This window comes from Simochromis diagramma, unplaced genomic scaffold, assembly GCF_900408965.1.
Source record: "Simochromis diagramma unplaced genomic scaffold, fSimDia1.1 OVJJ01000131.1, whole genome shotgun sequence".
NCBI classification, from domain to species: Eukaryota; Metazoa; Chordata; class Actinopteri; order Cichliformes; family Cichlidae; genus Simochromis; species Simochromis diagramma.
Genome location: NW_024387200.1, coordinates 6334610 through 6362536, shown reverse-complemented (window position 1 = coordinate 6362536; position 27927 = coordinate 6334610). Strand labels below are relative to the sequence as shown.

General features: G+C 39.4%; 1 protein-coding gene across 2 annotated transcripts; it reads left to right on the top strand.

Annotated features, from left to right (window-relative positions):
- Window positions 1-481: 481 nt before the first annotated feature.
- Window positions 482-27755, top strand: zgc:63587 (uncharacterized protein LOC393431 homolog). 2 transcript variants are annotated; one of them, XM_040051130.1, is made up of 12 exons: window positions 482-640; window positions 7317-7372; window positions 7824-7923; window positions 8035-8121; window positions 8462-8585; window positions 10141-10275; window positions 10609-10726; window positions 23272-23373; window positions 23567-23712; window positions 23869-23952; window positions 24043-24100; window positions 26528-27755. In XM_040051130.1, exons 2-12 carry the CDS (start codon window positions 7346-7348, stop codon window positions 26591-26593), a joined length of 1047 nt encoding a protein of 348 aa, XP_039907064.1. In that variant the 5' UTR covers window positions 482-640; window positions 7317-7345; the 3' UTR covers window positions 26594-27755. The 2 variants fall into 2 exon arrangements, with proteins under 2 accessions (XP_039907064.1, XP_039907063.1); XM_040051129.1 differs by having other exon boundaries at window positions 482-650.
- The last annotated feature ends 172 nt before the right edge of the window (window positions 27756-27927 follow it).

Sequence of the window (27927 nt, the reverse complement as noted above, 5' to 3'; positions counted from 1 at the left end):
TTAAAAATGTCAATTTAATTCCAAATTTAAATGCTAAAAAAATTATTTATTTGAATAGATTCTTATTTTTGCTTTATTGTATTTAATTTACTTTTATTTCAAATTCGTTTTGTTTTTTTGTTTTTTACTTTATTGAGATATTTCTTTTCTCGTATTGAATTTTATTTTTTGAGTTCTACTTATTTTGTTAGCCTGTAACTTTGTTTAGCTTTTTTTGTTTAACAGAATTTACCCACTTTGAGATAAATTAAGCGACTCTCTCATCGTTAACATAAGATTACATAATTCGGCGGATTCTTGGGAAACATTATAACATTTTTAATAAGATAGTCACAACTTCTATCGCAGAGTTGTATATTTAACGGTTTCCACGGCAGAAAGAAAAACCGTTACAAGGTAAAGTACCAAAGAAACTGTTCCGCTGAAGTAACCATATTGGTTCTGCCTAATGATACATTCCTACTTACGCCTTTCTAGCAGTTGAGCCGAAATGGCGTCAGTGGCGCTGTACGGTAGCCGTTGGTAACGAAAAGACACTGGGACGAGGGCGGACTCAGGGAAGCGGTTTCCGGGTCTCCCTTCCTGGGCTGGGACAGCAGAGAGAGACGAAACGCTCCGGTGGATTAATAGCATTTCAAAGGTACGGACAGGTAAGGTACTGCTCGGTTGTTTGCTGTTATTATGATATATAGATTTTTAACTTTAAACAGTGTAGCGACTAGTCGATGGAACCCTAAGGGAGACAAACCGGACAATCAGTTTGAAGACTAGCTGGCAATATGACACCAGCCGCGGTAGCAACTGTTGAATGCTAAAGTTTGACATGTAACACAGTTTCATCGCTTTTGTAGACCCAACGTTGGTTTATCGAGCAAGTTTTTAAAGAGGAAACTATTTAAGGAACTACTGTGTTTACTTAAGCTGGGTACAGGCAAATTGCAAAGTCATTGTCCCAGTAGCAGATATTTGGAAAACTCTGTGAGTGTCTGACAGACTGGGTGTGGTGGACATCTGACTGTTACAGACACTGAGGCCTTCACACACGTTTCAGACTCCCCCTGGCCAGTGACTAAAGCATTATATTAAATTCTCCTTCATTATTTGACACAACTGTCCAAATAAACACTTCCCCTTCTTCATGTTTTGAAAAACAGCTGCGCTACCCACTGCTTTGAGCTCATTTATTGCCCCATGGCCCAACTACTGGGAAGCTTGCTACACTTCACCAGGCTTAATCAATTCATAAATCAGCACCATTAAAGAACTTTGCTCCAGATTCCTCTTGTGTACCCTTCCTGACCTCTGCACTTGCTTTCTAACATGCGATTATTCCATGACCTTTGGTTATAAAGCACATTTCCACAAAAGTAAATTTTGCCTCCAGACATCTTTAACAATAACAGAGGGAAACGATAACACATTCTCATTATGTGTCTGTCTAAGATGTGGCTGAGGGCCACTATTGAAGAATTGTCATCCATCTTTGTTGTGTTTTGGACTCAGTGAAAACATGCATATTTCACTTCCTTTCTTGTTAAGTGGTGAGCACTATGGCAGACTCTGCAAGCTGTAATCTCAAGGCGGCAGCTGCCCCTTACTACAGAAAACAAGTAGGTTTTATGGCCAGCTGAACAGAGATCAATTTGATATTAAAAGAACAACATCTTCCCGTAATGAAAGACGCCCCATGGCTCAAATCAAGCACCTTCACCTTTCTCTGACCTTTCCCCTTCCTCCGACTTTATCTCACTAACACAGTCCAACAGGGATCACGTTTGTTTGAAACTACACAGGGATGTTTCCGATCATTTTGTGCTGTGGTGTGAATGGAAAGGCAAAGCTTCATTCACACCAGCAGAGCCAAATGGACTGTGGGTACTGCTGATGTGAAATATAGGATACTTTTCAATTAAGCTGGACTTGTGTCAAAATGTGATTTTTGTTTTTACATAATGTGAATTTTTTTGCAATAATGTCTTTTTGAAATGTCCTAAAAAAGATCCATTTGAATAGTAAAACAGAACAAAAATAAACAGAACACAGTTTTAGCAGTTTCTACACTGCCAAACACACTGATGTAAAGTTAAACAGACACATTTTTGAAGATAATAAGTTGACCCAGTAATGTTGTCTTGTTACCAAAACAAATTATAAGCAAATTATATCAATGTGGATTGCCACATTAATACAAACATTTTGTTTATAAGTTTTTAAAGTAACCTATACCTTTCCTTATTTTCTGGTAATTAACTAATCATTTGATTGAGGTGTGTTGACTCAGGGTGATATCTAAAACCTGCAGGACACCGGCACTTGAGGTGTGGAGTCCCCCATCCCTGACTTTTAAAAAAAATTATTATTAAGAATGCCTCAAGTTTCAAATATTGAGGGCATATGTTTAATTTACCCATGTTATCCATAAGCTTAGGCTTATCTGGATGAGGTTTTTGTTTTATTCTTGCATTTATTAAGATATTCTTTATTTTGTGTTGCTGAAACCCAGAATAAACGTTGTTTCTTCAGTTTGTTTTATATGTACAGCTAGTTAGAAACTTGCCTTGAATACACAGCATGACTTTACACCACCAGTTGTATGAAATAGAAGCAAACCTTTTGAGTGTGAAAAATGAAGCCTTAAACCTGCAGCATTTCTAAATGTCAGCAGGCCTGTTAGTTTCCCTTGATTGTAGTTGGCTGTCAAAAAGACTTCCGATAAACATCAGTCCTACAGTAGTCTATGGGAAAATGGGCCTAAGTAAACACAGAGAGAATTTTAATTTTGATGATTTTAAGTGTCAGAAAGGAGGATTAGCCTTGCAATTTTCAAGCTATTAGCCAATTAACTTCCAGTTTCAAAACATCAAAGCTTCCTAACAGGACTTCGTGACTTTATGTTGGTGGCATTACAGGAGTTGCATCCATCTTTCATACCACAGGTGTCGAACTCCAGGCCTCGAGGGCCGGTGTCCTGCAGGTTTTAGATGTGTCCTTGATTTAACACAGCTGATTTAAATGGCTAAATTACCTCCAGTTCAGGCCTGGTAATGAACCAATCATTTGATTCAGTTGTGTTGACCCAGGGTGAGATCTAAAACCTGCAGGACACCGACCCCCAAGGCCTGTGGCTGTAATTATGCTCCGCTGCAGATGGAGATGAAAAATTACAACAGTTCTAAATGAACCCAAACATCTTTTTCTACATGATGTTTTTATGCATATTATGTATAGAGACAGATCTTTGATTGACTAATATTGGCTGAGTATATTGTAAGACAACTATAGAGAAGATTAGTGCTTTCTGATGTTGGAGAAAGTAGTTTTGCAGTGTGATGTTTTTGAAATAAATTTTAAAAATGAATGCACTTTACAATCAGTCAGTGTGGAATTTGTGTTGTGATTTGATAAAAGGCTTTCTACAAATATTATTATGGAGGTTTAATGGGAGGAAATGAGCATGGAAATGAACAGGTTATATTACCTGCACCTTTAACTGTGCACCAGTGTACAGCAGCTGTGAGTATTATAAAGATAATATTTTGTTACTGAATGGCTCCCACTTGTTTTCAGTAATTTCCTATGTTGTCCTCATTGTCATAAATCATCCTAAGCTAGCTTTAAACTCTGTGTGTGTTATGAACAGTCCTGGTGGTTTGCCTGTGGTCGAAAGGCTTTCTTATTCCGCCAATTGTGGCTTTTTTTCCTCTCTGTGGGCTCATATTTTTAAGTGTTTCCAAAACCACAGCTTAAAAGTCTGTGTCATGTCTTTATTACACCACTTTGGCCCACCATTCCTACCTTCAGACCCCCAAGGGCTGCTTAATTACAGTCAAGCCCCCTTCTCTGTGTGTTGTATTGTCTACGTGTGGAGGTCTTTTGCCAAACATCACTTTATTATGCTCAGCTGCTCCGAGGTTCCTGTTGCTTTGATCAGTTGCCAGTAATTTACCATTTTTGTAGTTATGCCACTGACTTCATAAAGTCTCCACATTGTTAAATCATTGTTTCATCTTTTTCAATAAGTTCAGAGAGGCCTTAATCCAAGAAGAGCGAGTCTGCAGACCTTTGACACTGCCTGTCAGGGAAGGTGAATAGTTCTTCTAGCATTGCTGGTCCTTCGTGGCTTCACTCCAGCCAATAAATCAACTGTAAATGCATTACATGCCAACAACTTTGGCTTTCTAAGGTGGCATTTTTCCCTTTTGGCCCTAACTGTTTAATCTCCCCCATGTCTGGCCCACTAATGCCAGTGTGTATGTGTATGTAAGCAGCTCAGCAGCCTGGCCGATTAAATGGCCATTATTAAGAGCGTATTATTGAAGTGTGCCTCCCGCCTGTCTGTCCTGTAGTGTTGTCTTTGAGAGATTACAACTGAGATATTGGACCAGTTTAATTAATCTGCTGCTGGTCTAATGCTGGTTCCCACAGAGCCTGAAGAAGAATAACACTTAGAGTGTGTGTATGTGTGCAACACAACTGAATGCACTTGTGTGGGCTGCTGCTTTAACTCAGATACTCATTAACTGTAAAAACACATTAATAACAGCCTTTGTTGTGTTTTTAGGCCTGAAACAAATGATTTTGTAGGTCATGAGTTGTGACCATAGAGTGTAACCATGGTGTCACCCACCCGGTGTTTAGTGTGTGTAGTGTCTATTGGGATTTGCTCAACCTTCCTCAAACTGTGGGTGATGTGTACATACTCCAAACATGGCAGCACTGTGCCAGCAATATTTATGTTTCCACAATGTGCTGGCTGTCCTGTCATGCAGTTTCTGAGACTAAAACCTTAGTAAAAGTGGTTAGCTCTCAGTAGCCTCCTTAGGAAAAAAAAAAAGGACGCTGATATTCTAACACTACCAGTCTTGGTCAGAAAGCTGCATTCACTGACTTTGATGCTTTGCGCCACTATGAGGGTAACGTTTCTGAATTCTTGAATATATTGCTACTCTTTCAGGATGTATGGCTGCTGATTGGCTGTCTATTAAATTTTCCTGTCCTCCTAATGTATTCAAATTTCTGAAACACTTTTTATTTTTAACAGTACTTGCAAAAATAACAAGAAGCAGGTGGTTTTCTGTTTCCAAATTCTTCACTCTGTATTTAGTGGTGACTTGAGCAAAATTCTGTCATGGATTTGATTATTATAACCACTTATTTAATTTTGTATTTATTCATCCGGTGCAGCCAGAGTAGCTCTGATCCACCAGGGCTTGGCCAATGGGAGATTTTGGTTTGCCCTCTGTGTCTGAAAGAGTAGATCCTTGGGAACTCAAAAGTGTAGGTTGGAATCTTTGAATCTTTAGCTTGTTCAGGTCATCCTTTCTCATTCCAAAGCATTACATGATGCAATTATATTAGAGGGTGTATTCATCTCACCATTGTGTGAGTATACATGGTGTCTTTTAATGTTGGTGCCTTGAGTCATTGGTTATGTTTTTATTAGTGTCCTAATTGAGACCCACAAAGTCTGTGTAAAGATGTTGGAGGGTCGGCGGCAGCATAAGTCTTTGGTTTGTCATCTCATTCTGTGCTTTAACAGAATTACCTTTCTTTATGGCCCAGAAATTAAACTAACAGAAACTAGGCTGCATAGATGGGTTGGATTGGTATCTGGGAACTGGAGGCTGGATTCAGGTTTCTGGTTCTTTATAGTGTAATTCAAGCAATTTCAGAGATGTGGTATGACAGCAGGGAGGAGGCTGTTGTCATCAGGGAGTGTTATTGTTGAGTGCTTGGTTGGCGACAATGTTTGTGTAGATGGCACTCATCCAATTAACATCCACATGAATCCAGGGACTCAAGGTTTCCATGGAGATTGCTTTAAAGTTGATGAATTTAAGGACAAGGCCTCATATGGTCTCTGATCACTTGGATTGCCCCTTTACCTTAATTCAGCACTGCTCCATTCTAAATGGGTTGAGTCTCCCCCCTTACTGTCCTGCATGCGGTTGGTCTTAAAATGTCTTCAGGGTTCAGGCACGTGTTTCCCCTTCTCTGTAAGCCCAGCTGCCCTATATAGGAAAGGCTTCAGGAACGAAAGGGATAAACAGCCATTGTTCTCCTTGTGTGCTTGGTGAAACCACCCTGTCAGCAGGACAGATCGCTGCCCACTTTGATCTAGATACAGACTACTCCCAACTACCATCTAATACATTTAACAGCGTGAAATGGTTCCCCAGGTGACCACAAATGTGTTTGTCAAATGCCACGGTCAAATCAGGTTCCCATGCCACGTCTTTCCACCAGCAAAGATTACATAACCAGAGTGCATCTCCGTTTGGCAACACACAGGAGCCTGCCTCTTTCTAATGCTTATCACACTCCACCTGTCAAGTCCCAGTGTGTTGGTGATAAAATGGAGCCTGTTCTTCCTGCTCACTCATTATGTAGCGAATTTATCAAATGAGGCTGTTGCTCTGTCGTCTGCCAGGGAGAGCCAGGAGCAATGAGCAGGCAATACTGTAACAGCTTAATGAGAGTCTGGGAAGTTACTTGTGCAGATTTGATAACCTCTGCAGTGAGAGTGATAGTGTTAACAATGGTGTGGCCATCGGCATCTGAACTTGGACTACATGTTTTGGTCTTTTTGCAAAGATATAAGGTATAAATGTAGCATTTTTCTAATTGTATAAAAATAAATAGTCAAATATCAAAGTTTTTGCTGTTGCTACAGGTTTTTTTTGCCACTTTTCTTTGTAGCTCTCTGAGGTTATTAGGATCCTACAAATCAATGTGACAGCACAGCTCTAAAACCTTGAAAACATCAATGAATTATTCTATTCAAAAAGTTGTTTCAGTTGCTTTCCACAAAATAATGTTTTTAAATTTATATTAGTATTTTAAACTAAATGATTACATTCATGATTTGGTTGATTTATTTATTTATTTTTTTTACAGTTTGTTTTTCATAAGAAAATTGAAGCAGACTCAAGTCAAATGGGTGTTTTTTCAGCTGTGCAGCATAAATCCAGTATAAATATGTCACTTATTTTATGGTGGTTTAACAGATATCAGTGTTTTTTCAGGCTTAAACTTGAACAACTGATTTAACCATAAGAGTGTAAGTCACAACAGCAATAAAATTTTAAAACATAAGGAAAAACAAAGGCCTCGTTGAGCTTATAGGCTACACAAAATGTTATTATTAATTTGCTGGATACAACTTTTACAGAGTGAAAAGTTGTGTGTGTGTGTGTGTACATATATGTATTGCTCAACTGAATAGATATTTATGATGCATAAAAGTTATCTGAATCATTACAATGGGTCGCAGCGGGACATGTCATTTACCACTCTTTTTTTTCCCCCTCCTACAGGCTTGACAGACATCACATAAACAGTAGCGATGTCTCAGTCTGGAGAGAAAGGAAAGGTGAGTAAATGTCAGAAATTTCCTCACATCACAGTTTAGATTAAACTATGACAGATTTTTGGTGGGTGGTTTTCTAATAAGGATCTGGTAATTAAGGGCCATGGTACTTGTAATCTCTAACACACACGCCTTCACAAGCATCCACAGAGGATATCCTGTTTAAATGCAACTGTTTCATGGCTTGGCTTTATTGTGTGTTTAAAGTTTCTCAGTGATATGTATCATCATCAATCTCTCTCTTATACACTTCAACTGTACACCTAGACTTCATAAAATGATGAGGCAGGAGTTGTTTAGAGGATTTATCAGATGAAAGAAATAAGCAGAAAAATGTCATGTAATATACTTATACTATGCTATCGCCTAAATGCAAAACATCACATATACTTCTGACTAGTTTGCAGCTTATTTTTTGTAGTTTCTGATCCTATTTGTTTTTCTTGTGCTACAGTTTCCAGATGCTGCAGGTTATGTAGGGTTTGCTAACCTGCCTAACCAAGTGCACCGGAAATCAGTGAAAAAAGGGTTTGAATTTACCCTCATGGTTGTAGGTGAGTGATCGAGTGCTCAAGTTTCAAAGTGGGCATACCAGAAAAAGTTTGAAGTACTCCATATGTTTTCTCTTGAAAGTACAGATTTATAGTTTAGTCTCTATTTTTCAGGGGAGTCTGGTTTGGGCAAATCCACATTGATAAACAGCCTGTTTCTCACTGATCTCTACCCTGAACGTTACATCCCTGGTGCTGCAGGTATGTCCACACACTCCCATACATGCACGCACACACACACACACACACACACACACACACACACACACACACACACACACTCATGCACACTTTAATATTAAAAAAGGCCTACTGCAATGTCTCCAGCAAAGTGTTATTTCAAGTGGAATGCTGAGAATGCTGCAGTCTCAAAATGTGACCCTGCCCTACTTATGACTTGACTTAGATTAGGACTTGGGCTCTAGCTTGAAAACAATTATCCAGGCCCTCACAGTTCAGAAAACACATATCTCTCTTATATGGCAAAACCGGCGGTTTGGGGCAAATCTGGTGTAATTTTTCTTATGATTTGTTTTAACAGAGAAGATTGAGCGGACAGTGCAGATTGAGGCATCAACAGTGGAGATCGAAGAAAGGGGAGTGAAGCTTCGTCTCACTGTAGTTGACACTCCTGGATACGGCGATGCCATCAACAGCCAGGACTGGTGTGTTTTTGTTATGTTTTTTTTGTTGTTGTGGGGGAGTTAGAACAACTTGAGACGTGTGCAGCGTGATCTCCTATCCTCCCCACCTGTCCCCGATGCACCTTTTTTTCCAAGTTTTGTCTCAGGCTCCTTATTTCTTACCTCTCCTCCCCCTGCATTCTCCGTGTCTCCTATTATGTGTGTATGCGTCTGTAATGTGTCAGTATGTGTGCTTACTTGTGGGGCGTCCTACTGTCAACGTGGGCTCTCTGTCCAGGATACGTTTCTTGTTAATTGTGCTGGCATAGCTGTATTTCTACATTCTTGGGTCCTCTTCATAACAACTCCACACTTAATAAAAGGAAACGTTTCTTCACTTACCTTTCATTTCTTTCTGCAAGATTTGTGTGGCACTTTTTTAGCATTTAGATTATGAATATTAAATGGTATGTAAATGAAACCAAATTTTAAGAGCTATTTAGAAATTAAAGACGAAGAGTAAATTTCAGACAACAGTTTAGACCAGTCGTCCCCTACCTTTTTTGCGCCACGGACTGGTTCATGTCCGACAGTATTTTCACGGACCGGCCTTTAAGGTGTCGCGGATAAATACAACAAAATAAAACCAGTACTGGTACCAAAAAAAAGGAAGATTTATTCATAACACATGGGAAAAGACCCAGGGAAACAGAGTTAACGATAAAAATGATAAAAAATAACGATAAAAAACAATCAAAAACCCTGAAAACCATAAATTTCACAACTCTCATATCCCGGTACCAAACGACTCATGGACCGGTGCCGGTCCGGGGGTTGGGGACCGCTAGTTTAGACTACTGAACTGAGAGAAGGTAAAGAGGTAAAAGTTAAAACCTGATGGAATAGTATGATTTAAACATTAACGTTATGTATGTTTGGTTGCTTTGTTTAACACTGATAGAAATAGGAATGATGTTCATTCTACAAGTTGATTTTCATATTTGACTGTTTGGCTAGAAGATATAAAACTGCACCCATCAGCTACATTTTTTTATCTTATGAGTCAGAAACAGATGGTGTGAAAATGGCTGCTTTCCTCCTTTCCTTTTTTTAAAAAGTAACACTGCTGTTGTTAGGGAGGTTGAGATGGTGTGCCAATTACAGCAACAAAACCTTTCATTTTAAGTTGATTCCATTGAATTTCCAGCTCTTACAGGGACATAAACCCCTTCAACTGGAAATGACCCATTCATTCAATCATAAACCGGGAGGATTTATAATATCAGTGATCTATTGCCTGATATGTAAAACTACACTCTAAAGGGTTTTTGTGGGAGTTAAAGCAGGTTTCTGAAGATCTATATCATCCTGTGTGTTCGATTCAGTGGAAGTATGTCCTGGCCTTATTCTGAGAAACTATTTCTTCACTTTGACCCTTCTAACCTAATGACAGGTGTTTTACAGCTCTAACCTGCTCTTTGTGTATGAGAAAATCTAACTTGGAGTGAAAATAAGTTGTGTATTAAAACTAACAAATTCCTTACTGGTGCAGATAAATGTTTTTTGGGGGGACGGGATGTTCTGTATTTGATTTCAGTTTTAAGACCATCATCCAGTACATCGACAATCAATTTGAACGATACCTCCATGATGAGAGTGGGCTGAATCGAAGACACATAGTGGACAACAGAGTGCATTGCTGCTTCTACTTCATTTCTCCATTTGGACATGGGTAAATAAGCACAGACACAACACTAAAGACACCAGAAATGAGCTGACTTGTACTTAACACACTACTTTTAATCATGTTTGGTGGTTCTAAAACAGAACTTCCTTAATTTGGGTATTTCAAAACTACACAACTCTTGCTGTTTATGACATCTTTAGCATTAGCATTTTTGATTAACTTGAGTTCCTTTTACACATTTCAGTTCTGCTTTGTTTCTCAGTACTGTCATATGCTCTGAAAGGCAGTCATTCCTTGTCCAATTTTATCATTTTTGTCATTTCAAAACAGTTTTTCACTGTGTCCTAATTGCCCTCTTTGTTCTTCCTTCTTTCTCAGTCTAAAACCACTGGATGTGGAGTTTATGAAGGCCATCCACAGCAAAGTCAATATAGTCCCAGTCATTGCCAAGGCTGACACACTGACTCTGAAGGAGAGGGATCGCCTGAAGAGGAGGGTGGGTTTGATTTTACACCCACAGACACATAATTTCAATCCTAAGATGTCTGTTTTCTGGTGTATACACCACATGTAATCATCTTTATTCAAATACTACCACAAAGCCCAAATGCCACTTACTAAAGACACTGTTAATCCAATTAGCAGATATATGTGTACGCCATTAGAAAGTGGCTTATAATCATAGAATGGAACAAAACAGTATTATATAGCTTATCTGTCTATAATGGCAGCTTAGCATGTCACACCTCTTTGTGTTCGTGTGAGAAAGCACTCGTGCACTTCTCCCTGTGATTGCGCTGATGAACGGCTTTAAGTTTTTGCGTTTCTGATGAAATCACCAGTTTCAAAGTAAAGGGAGGGACAAACCAAGAAAGGAAACAGTAGGAGGGATGGACTGAGGAAAGTTTGTTGTATATAATTTAGATGAAGCACATTTCATCCAGTTTCAACATGTCCCAGATACTTCCTCTTGGACCTGACCCAAGTGTCTGCCTGCCTGCCTGCCTGCACGCTTCTCAGCTTCCTGCTGTCCACAGGGGAAGGACATTGTAGTACCGCTCATCACACACACTTCACAGCAGTGTGTTCAGCTGATAACGTCTTGCTTAACATGATTTAGGAGGATTTTCCTCGTCTTTCCTTGTCTTATTTCCTTTTTTATATCTGTGAGACAACTTGAGTATTCCTTATTTCTGTACTTTTTGTCTCAATTCAGAGAAAATTGGAACTAGTTGGTCGATAATGTCATTTTCTCTGGTTTTATATAATTAATTGATTTTAATGTAAAGATGTTGCCTCAGACTGAGAAGTTACATCAGAAATAATTTTTGAACTTTAGCACTTTTTGTATTTGAAATGATTAAGTGAGAAAAAGACCCTCTCTTTGCAGCCTGGTAAAAAAGCATATTGTGCCTCAGTTGCTAATAACTTTTTTTCTGTCAGCCCTCTTTAATTGAAAGTCAGCCTGTCTCCTCACCTTCCCCAGATGCCCAGACCTCCCACCTGCTTCTCATTCAGGTCTCGGAGCCGGTGGTCTGGCAGGCGTCAGGCTGATCGGCTGACCGGAGTCCAGCTCTGCTTTGTTCTCCCAAACAGCCAATCTGTTTTGTTAGAATCCTGGGCTGTTAAATTTCTTGAAATCACCGATGCAGTATCTTAGCAAATTGCAGGTTACAGTTGGTCATTCAGGACATTTCTTCTTGTACTCACTGAGACAGCAGGATTTAACAGTGGGCGCACATGAAAACTCAGTAACTGCACTTAACTGCAACTCAAATCTCAAGTCTGTTCCTTTGGCAGTTAAGAATAAAAATACCATGTTTCCTGCCACTGCTGACCCCCACCTCAAGCTGAAGGAAACCCCCAAGCTTTTTGGCTTTTTGCTCCAGCTGCCAGCCTTCAGCAGGTCAGCTGTCTTTATCAGAGTTTTGGCTCAACTTTTGTTTAATTTTGTGTGTATTTTTCTCCCTTTACTATAAAAGTTTAGCCAGGAGAAGTGAAGTGAGAAATAATAAGGGACAAGGGACTCTAAGGAAATACTGTAACAGTATCACTCTGATCTGACCTCTTTTCAGCTAAACTTTCAGTTTGTTCACATGCTCTGCTAAGTGTTCCCTTAACAGACAATTCCGACTGTACAATGAGCAGCAATTAGCTGCAGAGTTTAACAAAACTGTCAAACTCACGCATACCCACACCCAATAAGATCTATAACATCTAAAGCGATGAAGAAAACAGGAAATATAGAGGATTAGTCAGCTAATCCCATGTGGCTCTCCAAATGACGTTCCTCCCCGTTTTCTCAAAAAGGTATTTCCTACCATCAGACCACACATTCCGAACATTATTAATACTAGTCTTTTGTCTGGTCAAGTACCTAAGGAGCTTAAGCATGCAGTCATACATCCTTTACTTAAGAAACCAGGCTTTGACAGTTCAGTCATGTAAAATTTTAGACACATTCCCTTTCACACTTCCCTTTCTTAGTAAGATCCTGGAAAGGATTGTTTATACTCAGTTGATGGACTATTTGAATGACTCTCAATTGTCGGAAATCTTTCAGTCCGGCTTTAAGCCATTTCACAGTACGGAGACAGCCCTCGTAAAAGTTATGAATGATGTTCTGATAGCGACAGACCATGGTAAATATGCAGTGCTGGTCTTCTTGGACATGACTGCTGTATTCGACACAATGGATCACGATTTGCTGATCTCCCGCTTACAGCACTGTGTGGGAATTTCTGGTTCAGCACTGTTGTGGTTAAAATCTTATCTCTCAAACAGGACCTTTTGTGTTAAGTTGGGGTCGGCTTCATCCCCTGTGGCCCCTCTGCTTTGGGGTGTGCCACAGGGATCTATTCTTGGGCCATTATTGTTTGCACTGTATCTTTTGCCTCTTGGCGCAATATTTCAAAAACATAGTGTCATTCCATCTACTTGCAGATGACTGCCAGCTTTATTTACCTTTTAGTCATTCCGATAGTCTCCCAAGTCGACCTCTGCTTGACTGCCTTAGTGATGTTAAAGCATGGTGGCAAAAAACGTTTTACATTTTAATGATCGTAAGACGGAAGCGATCTTATTTGTCCCAAATCGTGTTTCTGACGCTCCAGATGTTGATCTTGCCGCTTTGACTTCCATTTAAAGAGTTCGATAACAAATCTCGGAGTAAAAATTGATTCTGCACTTACCTTTGATGGTCATGTAAACGGGTTGGTAAAATCAGCATTCTATCACCTCAGACGTTTATCGAAGGTTAAGCCCTTTCTTTCCAAGCGTGACTTGGAAAGTGTTATTCATGCCTTTATTACTTCACGTTTAGATTATTGCAATTCTCTTTTGATAGGGGTTGGGCAGGGCACTTTGTCACGCTTGCAACTAGTGCAAAATACTGCGGCACAATTTTTAACTGGCAGAAGGAAATTCGACCACCGGTTTTGGCCTCTCTACATTGGCCTCCAATTGAATTTAGGATCTGTTTTAAAGTCCTGTTATTGGTTTTTAAATCTATAAATGGTCTGGCACCTGTTTATTTGTCTGATTTGTTGAGGCCAATGTCCCCATTCGTTCGCTTCGGTCAGCTGAGAAGCTGTTGCTTTCAGTCCCTAAGTCACGGCTGAAACTTAGAGGAGACTGACCATTCTCTGTTGCAGCTCCGATGCTTTGGAATAACCTCCTCTCCATATTAGACAAGCTACATCAGTGCCAGTTTTTAAGTCCAGATTAAAAACCTATTTTTATTCCCTGGCTCTGTGGGTAACTGACATTTTCATTAATTTTATTGCTATGTCTGGTTTTTGCTATTTTATTACTATATTTATATTTGTATTGTACAGCACTTTGGTCTACCAGGTGTGCTTTTAAAGTGCTATATAAATAAACGACGACGATGATGATGAGCTATCTTCCCTACATTTAAAAATGGCACCATGTGGCTCTTGGGAATGTATATTATTCGTACTGACTCTTGTTTGTTTACAATCTGGGCATGTACAACTTTTATCTCCGTCCTTGTATAAATGACTAAACTGCTTTGGCGCTTCTATGTGGGTTTTGTGTATTTCATATATACAAGGATGCCCTACTTTGATGATCGCAAAGCTGCACTTTTTAGTGTCAGTATTACAATCTTTGGTCTTTAAATAAAAAAGAAAATACATATTACAACACAGCTGAAGTTGAACAGAATTGTACTGATTTAACTGTTGAAGTAAAAAGATGAACCAGTGAACAAGAGACTCCTTTTAGAAAGTGGAAGCACATAAACTCTACTGCTGCTTTCCAGCATTTTGAGTTACATTAAAATGAATCATATACTGGGTGAGATCAAGAACTTCCACATCTTTGCCCATAAAAAAAAAACAAAAACCATACCTGATTTCAATGTGGGCTCTATGCACTTCGATGTTGCCTCCTTTTCAGCTCCCAGCGCATCTGCTTTCAGATGCTCAACCCTTTTATTTTCCCTGAAAGTCCTACTTGGTGGTGGGATCATTGCCATCAAAGTCAGTTCAGATTGACACAGGACTTGATGTTTACTCTGTACAAGTTTGGCAGTTCTGGTGAAATCGCAAACGTTCTTCTTCAAATAGTCAAAGGGACAGTAAAATGGTCCAAAATTGTTCAAAATGAAATTGGGCAGCAGAACTTTTCATCACTCTTTACATAGGAAATTATGTTGGAATGAAAATGATGGCTGACTAATTTACAATGAATTCAGGATATTTCACATATCTGACCCAGTAATCTGGTTTTTTGCATGTTTAGAAGTTTGACGTGCCATGGTAATGTCCATTAATCTCTATTAAGTGTCTCTCGGGAAAATGGACGGGAGTATTTGTTGGGTTGATCAGATAAGTTCAAGTGGCTCTTAGGTATACGTGCCTGACTCCTGCTGTACAGTCCTGTACAGTATGGCACCAAGGCCTTCCTTTGAGGTCAGAGCACTATCAGCCAAGAACCTGCCAGAAAGCTGAATGCTGGAGAATGATTGATAACCTCCAGTGTTTCTCCCACACAATTTATTAGTTTGTTTTTTGGAGAGCAGTTTCTCACCGCTCGGAGAATTTGTTTCCCCTCCCTCAAAGGCTCGTACAGTCCTTTCCCCTATTATTAGTGGGAAACAGCTTGTATAGAACAATATAAATTTCCTGCAACGTGTCAAGACTGTTCCACTGACAAGACACAAGTAGTACAGCTCAGGCTCAAAGAACAAATTGAACAAGCGTTCACCGGAACCACTCGTCATTTGCCTGCGTTTTAACCAGTTCTTCCCTTCCTGGCAGTGCTTCCCCCATCAGCCTATTATTTTCTCGCCCTTCATCTTTGTGTCCTCTTTTTTTCTTTTTTCTTTTTTTTACGCTTGTTCTAATGCCAATTTCCTTCACCAGAGTCATCGTGGTCTCTAGCTCATAACTTGCCCTGAGGAGGGTATATTGAGGGTCTGATCCTCTCAGTCTGGGTCCCTAAAGTCATATCCTGTGTGGGGATTTAGTCTGAAAGTGCTTTACTGGTTGTTTTCTGTTTGAGTGAAGAGGATGGTACACAGCTGGTTTAAAGTGAAATCCAGATGAGCAAAAAAAGAGTAAAGATCTAAAAAAATAGAGTGCATATTTCTATTTTTTCCCTTCTGTAGCTACAACACGAAAATTGACTGATTTCAACAACCACCTTTTTTGTATAAAATTGAGGAAGAGAGGAAGCTTAAAAGACTAATACAAATCCAAGATTTATGTGAATGTAACTAAAAACTGGGCCAGCTGCTTGCACTGACGAATTACCTCTCTCAAGCAAATTACGAGTCGCTCTGTGTTGTTTTCATGCTTTGATTAAATGTGCCTAAAACAAACACTGCCCAGAACAAAGGGAAAACATCTAAGATCCCAGTCTGTGATTTTTGGAAGTGATCAGCATATTTAAAGTGTGAGGAATTTGCACTAAAAGGTAAAAGAGTGGATAAGGATGCCTTTGCTATAGGCAAAGGCGTAAGAAAGTTGTATTAAACTGATTGCGACTGTGTGAGCCTTCTTTCCTTTTGTGTAAAGACTAAAGTCACAGGTCAGTGAAGGCCAGAGAACCCAGCTCCTCTGCTGTTCTCGCGCAAGCCTGTAGACTGCAAACAATACCGCAGCCTCTTTTTCAAGTCTTCCTCGTCTCCTCTTCTTTCTTCTCCTTATCTTTCTGTTTGCCCTTGTTCGCACAGCATTTTGTTACTTACTACCATGTCCCCAACTCCTCCGCCATACTCCTACTTTGTGAATAAGCTCTCCACTGGTGCACGTTACCAGTGTCGACACAGTCGGTAATAATAATGACTGTTTTTATTTGCATCACTATTAATATATATTTTTTTAAAGTGACAGAAACCAGACACAGAAACCCGATTAAATAAACATTGAGAACAAAAAATTTACCTAAACTGAAAGAATCCACATAGTTGACTGAAAAGGCTGAAGCTGCAGCTTTTTACACCGATTCTTTTTGTAAAACGTGTAAAATTAAATATCACCAAAATAAAGGCAAAAGAAAATAATACATTAAAAAAATGAATTATTGAATAAATTCAATACAAAAATGCATAAATAGTGATCATACCTAACTTGTTCACCTCCTTTTCTTTTTTTTGCGTTAAACTTTCTCTCTAATTTTAATAATTTGAACCAAGTTTAGTTAAATGGCAAAATCAAAGCATGATTAGTAGTCAGATATGTTACTCTAGGATATTACCTCATATTTTTGAGGTAATTATACGCACATGATTAATGATATGTAGTTTGTGGGAGTTTCCTGATGAGCTTCAGTTTAAATTCTTATTGTGCAGGCCAGAGATGGGCCTTACTGTAATCCAATTACTTTTTTCAAGTAACGAGTAAAGTAAGGGATTACTATTGCAAAAAAGGTCATTTGATTACTGTTACTTTCCCGTAAGCACGCTGCGTTACTAAAACCATGATTTTTTTTTTTTTTTGCGCGAGAGTGTCTCATGACAATGACGTAAGCCAGTGCGACATTCGTGGCAACAGCTGTGTGCAGATCAACAAAGGATAATATATCGAGTGCAGGAGCGCATATGACCGTGCAGTGTTTAAGGCGTGGAAGTACTGACCTTACTTTGAGTTTGATTCCGTAAAAAGTGACAAAAACATTAGCATTCGCTGTTCACTGCGTGGGAAGAAAACTTATTTTTACAGCGAAAAAAAACCCCTAAACTTCCGAGCAAGCACCAACAGTGCGCTGCCACGGGAATGTGAAACTCCCAGATCCTTCCACTGACCGCTACGACACACCTGCACCAGGGCAAACCTCCGCCTGCCCCAGTCCTGCTATACAGGTGAAAATAGAGCAACAGGACCACTGAGTCTTTGATTTTATTTATTTTCTGCTGTGTTTTACTTGCATCTATTTGAAAGAGTGAGTGTAAGCACAGAAACAAATTTCTGCCAGTCAGAGAATGCTGCATATAATTTAATGTTTGCTTGATGCATAAAGTTAAAAGATTAAAACTAATAAAACAAGTTTCAAAAAGAGACTTTTTCATTTGATTACATTTTATATGATGAATTATGCAGAAAAAGTAGAATTGGGCTGAAAGATCTATTGCTTTATTACCTATTCAGGTTGTAAATCATTTTTTAAAAAAAGTAAGTAATTACTAATTACTTATTTTCAAAAGTAAAGTCACAGGATTACTTTTTGGGGGAAGTAATCAGTAATTAGTTACTGATTACTTTTTTCAAGTAACCAACACTGGTGCAGGCTTAGACTGGTACCTTATCAGTGAGATTATGGGGGTGATTGCAAGTTCCTTGTGTCAAGCCCTGATCAGCTTGTGCTTGATCCTTTTCCTTCCAGTGTTTCAAACAGGGTGATATATTTATTTTTATGCCCTCCTTTGGTCATTGTGCCAGGGAACGTTCCCCATCTCCAAAGATTTTAAAATAATAAATAGGCCTTTTGTCTCATGGAACACACAACTCTGTTATACACGATTAATTGCTTTTAAGTGAAGAAAGTGTGGGTCAACTGTAGCATTACAAATCTGAAAAGATCATTTCTGGACTTTGGCTTACTGCTGATGAGTCACTTGAAGCTGTTGAGTCCCTTTTGATTAGCAAATAAAGTCACAAAACTTGGTTTGTGGCTGTCCTCTTTTAAATCTCACATAAATACAAGATTACGTGAATGGCTCAATTGTATCTCTCTTTATGCTCTTTGATCAAAGGAAAGGTGGGTGGTCTTAACTGTACTAATGCTTAGCCCAGACAATAGGAGTGTGGGTGGCTGTGTGTTTGTTTGTTCATTACTACTCATACGATACCTTCGTGGTACTGTGATTGTAGGACTTCCTTTGTACTTTACATCAGTACCTCACTTTAAAAACATTCAAATCTGGACCAACAAAATATTTCTAGATAGTGTTTCTGTGTGTTGTGGTGTTCTACTGGTGCTGCTGTGTGTCACAATTAGTTTTGTACTTTTAAGGGAACTTTCTGGGGGATTTAGTCTGTAGATTGTCTGGTCACAATGGCTTTTTTTTAACCTGTCTTGTTGTTGTTCTTTTACTTTGGTGAATCACTGACCTCCTTGAGCTACAAGGCTCCATGCACGTAACATACAAGCTCTGTTCCTGCTACTAACGCCAGATTATACCAGTTGAACACAGTATGTTAGCACTTAGGTGTGTGTGTGTGCGTGCGTGCGTGCGTGCGTGTGTGTGTGTGTGTGTTTGGTTAGATGGCTGGTATGAGATCTAAATCCCCCTCCGACCCCCTCAGATCAGGTATTGTTGGGGCTCCTTCACCCCCTCAGACTCCCTGCAGGCAGGAGAGAGCCGGTTAGCTGAAAGGCGTTTCCTTGCAAGACAAAAGTGTTCGGTCTCATGTGTCTTGAGGTTGTATTTGGAAGCTAAATAGTAGGTTTATATGTGAAGGTATGTGAAATGTGTTTTCTGGAATGTTATTTACAAAGATACAACAAGTTCAGTACTCTCTAACAAGTGTCAATATTTGTTGACATATTTCATTAAAAGCTACGTGCTTTGATTTTGTGAGAGAGAATCAGAAGTCTTGTTATGAGTTTGGAAAAGTCTTAAGGGGTCATACCTTTCTAGACAGCTTTTTGACCATTTTTATCATGGTGTTGTTTAACAGTACTGTCCCTTTTATTTTTTGTAAGACTATATTGCTGCTTGCTCATATTTCTCCTTTTTTGTCACGCAGAAAGTAGGAATCCATCATCAGACCCATCAGTACTCTATTTTTCATGAGATTCACTGTGACTTGAAACACATTAACAGAAAATGTGTTTTTGACCATAATATTTGTTTATCCAGTATGAAAATCCAGCTATAGCTCATCTTTTAACGCATTTACTGATTACATTTGCATTAAATGCCCTTTTTATTTTTTTAATTAAAAAAAAATATTTTAAAGTCTTTGCTTCAAGCATCTCTTATATAAGGTTGTAACGTATTAACCAAATTTGTATAGTGGCACCAGTATACAAAGATGGTGAAATAAAAGTTGGTTGCCAAATAACAATGCATTGACAATTTTCACCTTGGTTCTAACATTTTTTTTACTATTAAAATGAACCGCTAAATACCAATGCCAGTTTTAGTTCCAGTTGACCTTTGAAAACCTTTACAGTACTCCTATATTAGCTCTTGCCTTCAGAAAAGTAAAAATTAAACATTAAAGTAAGTGCATGGCTTTATAAGGTGTAGAGCAAGCAGTAGTTTACACACAGTTGGACCTACTGGAGTCTTACAAGAGGCACACTGTGGATTTTCCTTTAATAATGTCTTCAGCCTTGGAAAAAAGGGACCCCTGTCCTTTAATCTCATAACAAGCAGCGACCCTCCATGTGGGTCAGTCTTAACAAATCTGTTCGGTTTCTCTCAGTCTCTAATGAAGAAATTGGAATAGTGCATCATAAGGTTTAAGGAGTTTCTGGTATGAAAGAAGGTTTGAAAGCTGCTCGGATGTCCTGCTTCTACTGGCAGGGATGCATTGTTTTATTCCCATAGCTCCCTTGAAGAAGCTGGCATGCATCTTTAAGGTTACATAAACCTTATTGAAAGTGCTCTTGGTCTGGTCTTTAGTCTTACGATTCTTACTTGGTCACGGTTGATTGGAATTGAAATGCAGTTTTTTTTTAATCCTTTTTGGCTTTCTGTAATGTTATTCTTCTATGTCTGCATTGTTGAGTTCCCAAGAGTACTTTGCGCCATGTTTCTCCTTCCAAGTATTGTTCCATTCCACAGTTTGACTTTATTGGATACAAATCAGACCAAACCAAGAGACTCAGCTCTATCCTCAGCAATCACACGAAAAAAGCCTTTAATAGTTGGGAGTGTTTGCTTGTGCATGCAGTCACCTGTTGAATGTCAGTACTACAGTGATCACCACAATCCCCGTTTTTTGTTTCTGTGTTCTTTTCTTTGGCTGGTGTTTGTTTCCTTCCAGTGATGTTTGTTCATAGCTTGGCAGGTGTTTGAGTCATTCATATTCTTTTTTTGCTTAGCTTATGAGAATGAACAAATCCTGAAAATATTTTTCCCTCGGCAGGTTAAGAGATGAATGTGGAATCCCTCTAATGATGGGTTTGCATCTTGTTTCTTTATGATTGGAGGTGTTGGCTCAACCTGCTTTGCAGTTGAAAAAGTGCTTAGTCACATCTCCCACCACTACACCCTGTGTAATTATATCTATGTATAGACCTGCGGGTATGCTATATTTGGGCTGTACATAACTGTTACAGTATATTTCATACTCCTATTTCAAGAACTGAGTGATACCAGCTTTTCTCTGTAAATACACGTCTGGCATGACTCACCTGCCGTTTGTCCTATTTCTAACCTATCTTCAAACCTAACAGTACCATTTCATATCATACCCTCACACTGGACTCAGATCTGCCCAGCATGATGGAGTCTTTCTACAAACATCACTTCATATTCTGTGATGTAAGCCAGAGATGTAAACCGATAAATTGTTGGCTTCCTTTTCTAATTAATGCTCAGGCAGAGTCTGGAGTTGAATTGTTTGTATGCCGCTCCGACAGCTTCGAACAAACCACTAAAGCCAATCACAACAGTGGGGTGGAAGTGTGTGGCGTATTATGGCCTGACATGATGGTCATAAAGTTAACTTGGTTCCCACTGCCAATATCCCCGTGCCAACTAAAACACTCAATTACGAGAAGGAGAGGCTGGTGTAGCGTTGGGGATTAAGGCCTACATTGTGTACAGTAAATCGGCAGGAGACAACAGGTATTTGGAGCGAGTGGTGGTTTTGAAATCGCATGATCCATTAGCGGTCTTGATTATAGGTCTCAGCCTGTGCTAAGCACATGTTACAGAACAGAATAATTTAGGTAAACAGCCATTTAGGATTAACAAGGTCTGGAAACAGATGATGGCAGACAACAGACTTGTGTTTGCGCAATGACTGATGCAGGTTTGTAGATATTTAATTGTACTTTGCATTTGTTATTCTGTTTTTATCAGTTCTTCAGTTCACTTTTTTGTTGGATTTCTTTCTGTTTTATCACATATCACGTCTGCATTCGTGTCTAATCTAATCTACTTGTTTTACAGGATTTGTTTGTTTCATTTTTTTTTTCCTGTCATTGTGTCACACATGTTTATTTTCCCGCTGGGTGCATAGTTTCCCAAAATTCTGTCTGTGCTACCTCACCAGAGTGATGTTTATCGAGCCTCCGTGTAGAACGTCCCTGTAAATCTGGTGTTTGAGTACGTGAGGGAGAAACTGAGGCTCTAGCCTGGTGTCACAGTCTCCTCTCGGTCCTGCAAAGCCTGTTTGTTTTTAGATCTGGCCCACAACAATACCCGACTCTCCGCCGTGCACACACTATCTCACATACACTGCGCGCAGAGCTCACTGAGAAAACAAGCGACAGCCATAACAAGGACTTAAACAGGAGCTGCACTCCGTAGGAAAAGCTGCACTCACTTCCCAGGCTGGTGGCTGACTCACCACCATCCTATTATACACTATAGTACTTGAAAGTCCCCAAAAAGTCAGGAAAACAGCGCTTGACGTTTTTTGGCACCATTACACAAGATTGCATTGTCGTTTTCAAAATTCTCCTCTCGGGAACACAAAAGCAAAATGCAGCTTTGATGTTTACAATAATAAATACTGACATCTGTCCCAGCGGTAGCAGAGAAGAAAGCTCCTTTGTTTCAGCTTGTTTCTTCACCGGTCAGAGAAGAAATAAAGGAGGGCGAGATCTTTGTTTCGGACTCTTTGGAAGTTTGAGGCGCACACAGGCTATTTTTTTTTTCACCTGTCTAACCTTTCTGTTTCAACTCCTTCTCCTCCACAGGGGTCTTTAATTAAATGTGCTGCTGCAACAACAGGTGCTCACTCACACCCTCCTATTACTCAGTAGAGCTTCCTTACTTTCTGTTTATGGGACAGCGGCTGTTATTTTCTACATATAATTCACAGTTTACAGTGAATGTACTGTGAACCAGTGCACCATTTGGAGACTCTCCAGGACTGGAGAGGTGCTTTAAGAGCAGATGCTCTGTCAGCTCGTTCTAAAAAGAGCATCCGCATAAAGATTGAAATATTTTTCGCTTTCCTTTTTCCATAATCCTGCTGACAGACAGCCTGAAAAAAAGTTGACATTGGTCTTTCCAGAGAAAATGTGTTTGGATGAACAGTACCTATATGCCGAGCTGGAATGGTCTGCTGCAGTTATCAGCTGTATTGATGTTGTTTTAGTTTATTTTGTTTTAGTTAGGATATATGATTAGAGATTTTAATAAAAATGAAATGGTCCTCATAGGTAGCAACAATGTGAACATTTTACTGTTCAAATGAGACATCTGGCTTTCTGGACTGCTGCAGTACCCTGTTGGTAAAGGTCAAGCTGACCCGTCTTGTAGTATTTGCAGTGGCACATTTGTTGGGCTCAAGTTGAGATTCCCATCACAGTGGGAGAGTTCAGGATCACAGTGACGCCACAGCATGGCCTCTTCTTTCAGTTTCTCTTGTTTCCACTTCTCAGATCCTGGATGAGATTGCAGAACAAGGGATAAAAATTTATCAGCTACCTGATGCCGACTCTGACGAGGACGAGGAGTTCAAGGAGCAGACTAGAGTCCTGAAGGTGAGAGAGGGGCACTCAGCTAATGCCAGCTTTTCCCATAGGAGGTCCACCATTTTCCTCTGCTGGTTCAGCATTCTCTTCCCATTCATCTTTGCTTCCCTTCACTGGAACTGCTCCTCGCTGATACCTTTATTTTCCACATATTCTTTCCTCTGCCTTTGGGTGTCCACTAACATTTGACTTCCTTTCCCAGGCAAGCATTCCCTTTGCTGTCATTGGCTCCAACCAGCTTATCGAAGTGAAGGGGAAGAAGATCCGTGGTCGTCTGTACCCCTGGGGTGTAGTAGAGGTGGAGAATCCTGAGCACAATGACTTCCTGAAGTTGCGCACCATGCTTGTGTGAGTATCTTTGGTTATAATTTGAAAAGTAAAGTCTTATAAAATCTAACCAGAACTTTTGCCCTGTTAAGCTTGTCGCTGCCAGAGATGAAGTTAAAATCTGAGCTCTGCTGCCTTCTAGTGTTTGAAGATGTGATTGGTGTCTGTCTGTTGCAGGACCCACATGCAAGACCTCCAAGAGGTAACTCAGGATCTGCATTATGAGAACTTCCGCTCAGAGAGGCTGAAGAGAGCGGGCAGGTGGGATCCTGTTTGATATAGCAAAGCACACGTTAGTTATTCCTGTTTCATTCAAGGAGTATAATATTAATCATTTCATTTGTCCTGCAGAGCTGTGGATGAGGAGGTGTTGGATAAGGACCAGATCCTGCTACAGAAGGAGGCAGAGGTAAAAACACACGGAGCAGATTTGTGTATTTGAGCAATAAAAGTGAATAGCCGTACACACAGACCTCCGCAGTCTGAGATCGAATTAAAAAAATACTAGCCTGTGGCGCTTTTTCACTTTACTCATTTAAGGCACAGACTCGTGAATAATTTAGCGAATACTTACATTTCAGTCTTACATCATTACAAGTATATATACAAATTTTCATTTTCTTTGCAAACTACATAGAAACCTGTTCAGTTTTAAAGAGAAATAATCTGACCTGTAAACCTTTGTAAGTAAATGAAACTTTATTCATACATTAAAGGCTAAGGCTGTTTACGGTGCTTCACATTTGTCCAAACTAAATCAATGTTCCAGGCTTTCAATTCAGCACTCATAACATATTTTCATGTGTGTGTTTCCAGGTTAAAAAAAGGATTTCTATCATTGTTCTTTTTTCTTTTTTTGTTAAAGTAACAGAACTACACAGATGAAAAGCATAAATAAAAAGCATAAAGTAGCTTGATTTCCCAGTGAAATCATGATGTCTGTGAGCCATAAATCTGTAAATGTAGAAAGGCTCAGTTGATCGTTTCATCTTGAAAACAGTTCAGTAGAATATTTCAGGGTGAAAAATGGCTGACATGGTGTTCAGACAGCACACGAGGATTTGATGACTCAAGTAGGGCAACTCTGGCACTCGGTGTATAGTCAGGTATAAATGCAGAATCACACTGAGCCTGCAGCACTGTAACATAACGTGCTTTCAAAGGTCATGACCACAGTTTTAGAAGCTGCAAATGCAAACCAGGAAAGCAGCCTGTTTTTCTGTCTGGTTGTATGTTGGAACGCAAAAACATTCTTATTTTCACTCGATATGCATTGTTAACCTTATGGGCTGCTGAGCCTGCATGTCATCAGGTCATAACCTGTTTCCTGATTGCCTTTGATTGGCCTTTTTCTGTTACTGCAGCAGGGCACCATAGTGAGCAGGTGGGGTGCAATCAGAGCTGTTTGTAAACAATGTCTCCAAGCAGGATATGCCATCACTTCCTGCCTGGGTGTTTTTTATGGTGGGAACCACCTCAGTAACGTTAGGAGCCGAAGCCACAAAGCCAGAGGGATCGTTTGTTTGGCTGATTTGTTTAGATGTCGTGAGAGGTTTTGCTGGGAGGAAATATCACAATGACCTGTGATACTCCCTAGATTCCTAAAAGGTCCCAGAGTAAATGAATAAGTAATTGTTATTTACATGAGAGGTTCTTGGAAGTAGTTGTGTACTGAGAACTGATTAGGAGTTCCGAGTTGTGTCACATTCAATGATCGGATAATGCACCGTATGAATGTCAGTTCAATGTGCAGTAATGTCAAATTTGTCTTTCTTAAATTTTCAGGCAAATTCAGCAAATAGCTCAATACATTCTTACGGTTAGGGTTAAATATACATTTTCTGACACTTTAGGGTTTGTTTTCCTTACAGTCAGAGCTGGAGTAGAGTTAACAGCCCACAGGAGGCTTAAACTAGACTTTCTAAGTAGGTAATTCAGTTGCAGCAAGATGCCATCTTCCCTTGTTTTAGACAACATAATACTATACAGTAGCAGACTTTTCAGTCTCTTAGTTCTGTGGAAACAACCATATTTCACCTACTGAGAAAAAATAATCTGGCTTGAACTGCTTGAAGTTCTGTGCTCTGCCACAAGAGGGCGAGAGATATTAACAGGAGAGCTGCTGTTTAATAAGAACACCTGTGATCCTTCTGTAGTGCATCCTCACTGTTAGTTTTAAGTACTGCCTTTGTTTTAGTGCTTTTTACTCTTTAACGTTTACCATGTAGCAATTATTCATTTATTAGTTTGCATTGATTTTATGCTTTATTTATTTTTAAGCTTTTTGACATTATAGCTGATATAAATACTCTCTATTTGACTAAATGGTGACTAAACAAACACTTTTTTTTTCTTGTGTAAACAAAATGTTATTCTGTAAGCTGTTTCAGATGGCAGTTATTTGGCTGCTTTAGCCTAGTTAAATACTGAGTGAATTATACTGTTGTCAGATGAGAAAGTCCTCCAATTTCTTAAGCTTAAAACAATTAAAATATTTTATTATTAAAGAGAAAAAAGGCTTATTTTTTCTTTTCTGTTAATATGTGAATATTTTCTGGGTGTGTGTGAAATAGGAGAAGTACTCTTTGAAGCAGACATTAGGTCTTGAAGTCACACATTACATTTCGCCACAAGCTGATATTCTAAGAAAGGCTGACTGAATCAGCAGATATGTGTGTATTTTAACCCCAGACCACGACCTTCTGATAAGTTTATATCGATAGTTTGGTTGCCTAAATCTGACCAAACTAAATGAAACATACTGATGTGAAAGTGGTCACTGCTTGAAAAAAAACTTCAATGGGGTTTTATTTTCATCTTCTTTCTCTTTCTGTAGCTGAGACGCATGCAGGAGATGATCGCGCAGATGCAGGCACAGATGAAGATGAAGTCGGACGACTAAAAGGGTCGGAGGTGAAGGGAAGCACTGTGACCCAAGCCACCAGCACACACATACACATAAAGCATACACACACATGCATACACTTAGTTGTCCAGCCCTGCCACTCTGCAGGCCCACCAGGAGCCAGTTTCCAGAACCACATCATCTATGTGCACACCACCACCACCTCTTCTTCTTCTTCCCTCCATTCTTCCATCCATCGGCTGTTTGGCAGCTCTGTCTCTTCAAGACTCCACATTCAAACTAGTCTCCTTGTGGGAGTGGGTAAAAAAAGAAACAAGTTATGGCGACGATGTTTGAATACTGGGTGATTATCATTTATTTGCTATTTAGCCTTCTTAGTTGTTATCCTCAGCGTTGACAGTGACAGCGGTACCGAGTGGTTTTACCGTCACACACGTGTTTACATAATATACAAACTGTGAGTTTCACCTCACAGGTCAAAACTTTACAATGCATTATTTTCCATTTATTCTGCTATTGGGTTTGAACTCATTCACTTAAAGGTACAAATAGTTTGCTTCTCGTTTTTTCTGTTGGTTACTCATCACTCACCCATCACCTTCACCTCTGAATAACCATTAGTGCCTGTTTGCTTCAGCCTGATAACGCAATAATTATAAATATTACCACAGAGATAGATACATGTGGTAAACCAAATCTGGTTTTCCTAAAAGTGTTAGACTAGAAACTTTATTGTATAACCAACAGCTAAAACTAATGCAAACCCTCCAGGCTTTAGAATTTCAGGTTGGGTTTTTTTTTGTTTTTTTTTTTTTAAATTTATCTGTAATACCTGGTTTTAATGTGCCAAACTATAACTTCAGACTGAAAACTAATCAATCAGTACTGTAAGTTACAATGTTCCCATGTTTGTCTCAGTGACATCATTTCATGTATAAAACGGTCAGCTTGTACACTGCATGTGCAGCTTTTCAACTTACTGTATTCACTCATTTCAGTTTAAATATGTAACTGAGCTGTGTGTAAACTCCCTCCAGCCCACTGTGAACAGCAGATCTTAACATTTCCCCAGCACTGCCGTTTAATCGTGCTTTCACTAATGTGCCATTATTTCTTATTAATGTGTCAGTTAAGACTTTGTAGATGTCGACATGTTTTGTATTTCCTGTCTCAAATAAAATTTGTTAAGAGAACAAAAGTTGACATTTGCTCATTTGGGGGCAGGGGGTACCTTTGAGACTCATGATCAATATGACTTGGCAGTGTTACTGTTTCTAAAATGTGTGACTGTCTGTGTTTTCAGTTTGGTTTCCTATGTAACATGTAGAAAAAAATGTGACATCTGTCTTGCACAGGAAACTCTCATAACA

Excerpts from the sequence above, each read along its gene's own strand:
- zgc:63587 (XM_040051130.1), top strand. The coding sequence starts at position 7,346 with ATGTCTCAGTCTGGAGAGAAAGGAAAG. Across the intron at positions 7,924-8,034 it reads ATTTACCCTCATGGTTGTAG|GGGAGTCTGGTTTGGGCAAA; the intron begins GTGAGTGATCGA and ends TCTATTTTTCAG. Across the intron at positions 23,374-23,566 it reads AGCAGACTAGAGTCCTGAAG|GCAAGCATTCCCTTTGCTGT; the intron begins GTGAGAGAGGGG and ends TTCCTTTCCCAG.